Consider the following 2,614-nt stretch of genomic DNA (forward strand, 5'->3'; position numbering starts at 1 on the left):
AAGGGTTCAGGGCTTCCCTGGTGGCACAGTGGTTGAGAGTCCGCCTGCCGATGCAGGGGACACGGGTTCGTGCCCCGGTCCGGGAAGATCCCACGTGCCGCGGAGCGGCTGGGCCTGTGGGCCATTGCCACTGAGCCTGCGCGTCCGGAGCCTGTGCTCCGCAATGGGGGAGGCCACGACAGTGAGGGGCCCGCGTACCACACACACACACAAAAAATTAAGCGTTCATCAGTCAAGGCAGCTAAAGAACTGGAGAGAGCCACATTACCTCCTGAACACTGGGAACAAGGACAAGTCCAGTGTCAGAGCACGTTCAGCTGGTGTAACAGTATTTGTCACGTGATTCTCAAGCAGGACCAGTGTCTGCATTGTGTTCAGGCTAGGAAGTGAAGTACGCAGTTCAGAGTCCACGAAAACCTCCACAAGCTCAGTTGCTGCACGGAACGCACAAAGGCGGGATTTTACATCCGGGACAGGAACCCCGCTAAAACCGGAAGCACGTATTGCCACGTGGTCTAAAGGGGGCATAGGTAGGGTCTCCCAACAGCCAATCCTAGTGCCAGGAGTGTTTAGGAGGCGTAGCCGCGGAGAGACAGCGGCCAATGGTAGAGAGGTCCGTTAACAGAGTGAGGGCAACGGCGGGTGAGGGGAACAGAGTACAGCCGCCAGGGGAGGCTGAGGAGCGCTAGGCTGTTCGGTGGTCAGACTGTTCACGTGAACTGTAGCGGTACTTCAGCCACCAAACTTCGATTCTCGCCCGCCCTTAAACATCATGGGAGATTCACAGAGTGAGCATCAGCGGATGTTACGACGCCACAGCCGCGAGAAGACAGAGCTGCAGGCCCACATTCAGGGCATGAAGAGCTCGATCCCCAAGAGCGACAAGCAGAGAAGAAAGCAGTTGCTCCTCGATGTGGCTCGCCTCGAGGCCGAGATGGAGCAGAGGCACCAGCAGGAGCTGGAGAAGTTCCAGGAGAGTTTCCCTGATAACAGCAGCCTCGATTCTGTCACTGAAGATCTGGCCAAGCTGGATCTCGAGAACAAGCCTCCTCACCTCTGGAGGGCACAGAGAAAGCACAAAAGAAAGGAGGCCTTCAATAGAGAAAGCCAGGATTGGATGGACAAGGCTGAGATGGAGCATCTGGCCAGCTTGCGCCATGACGAGGAAATGAAGCTCGGCGCCATCCTGCGGGCCAAGCATCTGGAGGTGAAGGATATCCCGGCCGACGACCACTGCATGTACCGCGCCATCCAAGACCAGCTGGTGTTCTCCGTGACCGTGGGGAGCCTGCGGAGGCGCACCGCCGAGTACATGCGGCAGCATGTCGACGACTTCCTGCCCTTCTTCAGCAACCCCGAAACCGGCGACGCCTGCAGCCGCGACGACTTCTTGAGCTACTGCGACGACATCGTGTTCAGCGCGTCGTGTGGAAGCCAGCTCGAGCTGAGGGCCCTGTCGCACGTCCTGCAGACCCCCATCGAGGTGATCCAGGCCAACTCGCCCGCCGTCGTCATCGGAGAGGAGTACACCAAGAAGCCGCTCACCCTGGTCTGCAAGCAGTACTCCTACAGCAGCGCGGAGCACTACAACTCGGTGAAGCCACTCGACACCGGCTCCGGCGGGAGCGTGGCCCGGCGTCTCATCTAGGCCCGCTGCCGCCATCGCCGTGGCGGCCGCCGTTGGAGCCGAATCTGCCGCCGCCGCGTCTCCTCAGCAGGCTCCGCTTTTTTCCTTCGGTTTTCTCAAGGTTTTGTTTATTCATTTTACTTAGAGTTCACCCCTCTCTCCTCCCCCGCCCCCCCTTCTTCCTCCCTCGCTCTTCTATCCTCCTCGATCGTCCCTGGGTTGCTTCTTTCACGGGGTAGGGGGACCGGAGGCCGGTGACCAGGAAGAGATCTGTACCGTCCTACCCTAGCGGAGTGAGTTTGCCAAGTTCTCACCTTTCTTGCCCTGAAGGGTCTCTGCGCCCCACCCATGAGAACTGGTCACGTTGCAAGTAACTTTGGGGTTCAAAAAATGGCAACTTGGTTTGATGCGTTCTTCACTTGGGGAAAAACATCAGTTTAGCTCAGAATCTTCCGGTTGCCCCGTGAATGTATTCATTACTTAAAGTTGGAGTTGATGTGAATGAAATGATTTGGGAATGCCTTTTGCTTAGTTCTTTGGGGAAAAAAATGTATCGTGGGCTGTTTGGGGGTTTTGCTTTCCACTTCAACTGGGCTACTCAGGAGACGTCTCAAGTTACAAACAAGACCTCCTCTAGTTTTTTTTTGTTTTGTTTTGTTTTTGGCTGCACTGGGTCTTCCTTGCAGTGTGGGGGCTCTAGGCGCGTGGGTTTCAGTAGTTATGGTGTGTGGGCTTAGTAGTTGTGGCTTGCAGGCTCCAGAGCGCAGGCTGAGTAGCTGTGGCTCACAGGCTTAGTTGCTCCGCGGCATGTGGGGTGGGGTCTTCGCTGACCAGGGCTCGAACCTGTGTCCCCGGGATTCTTAACCACTGAGCCACCAGGGAAGCCCTAGTATATTATTTTGTTTTTTCATAAAACCTTGTATGGTTGCAAATTAATTACAGTTGTTTAGATGTTTCCTGAATTCTAAATGTTTGTTAACTTTAGAA

At 55.7% G+C, this 2,614-nt stretch overlaps 1 protein-coding gene across 1 annotated transcript; it reads left to right on the forward strand.

Annotated features, from left to right (window-relative positions):
- Positions 1–772: 772 nt before the first annotated feature.
- LOC309977955 (OTU domain-containing protein 6A-like) lies at positions 773–1,648 on the forward strand (the record flags this gene model as incomplete). Its single annotated transcript, XM_082864334.1, has 1 exon — positions 773–1,648. The coding sequence occupies one exon, from the start codon at positions 773–775 to the stop codon at positions 1,646–1,648; it is 876 nt and encodes a 291-aa protein (XP_082720460.1).
- Positions 1,649–2,614: the final 966 nt, after the last annotated feature.

Source organism: Leucopleurus acutus (genome assembly GCF_964270905.1).
Source record: "Leucopleurus acutus genome assembly, chromosome: X".
NCBI classification, from domain to species: domain Eukaryota; kingdom Metazoa; phylum Chordata; class Mammalia; order Artiodactyla; family Delphinidae; genus Leucopleurus; species Leucopleurus acutus.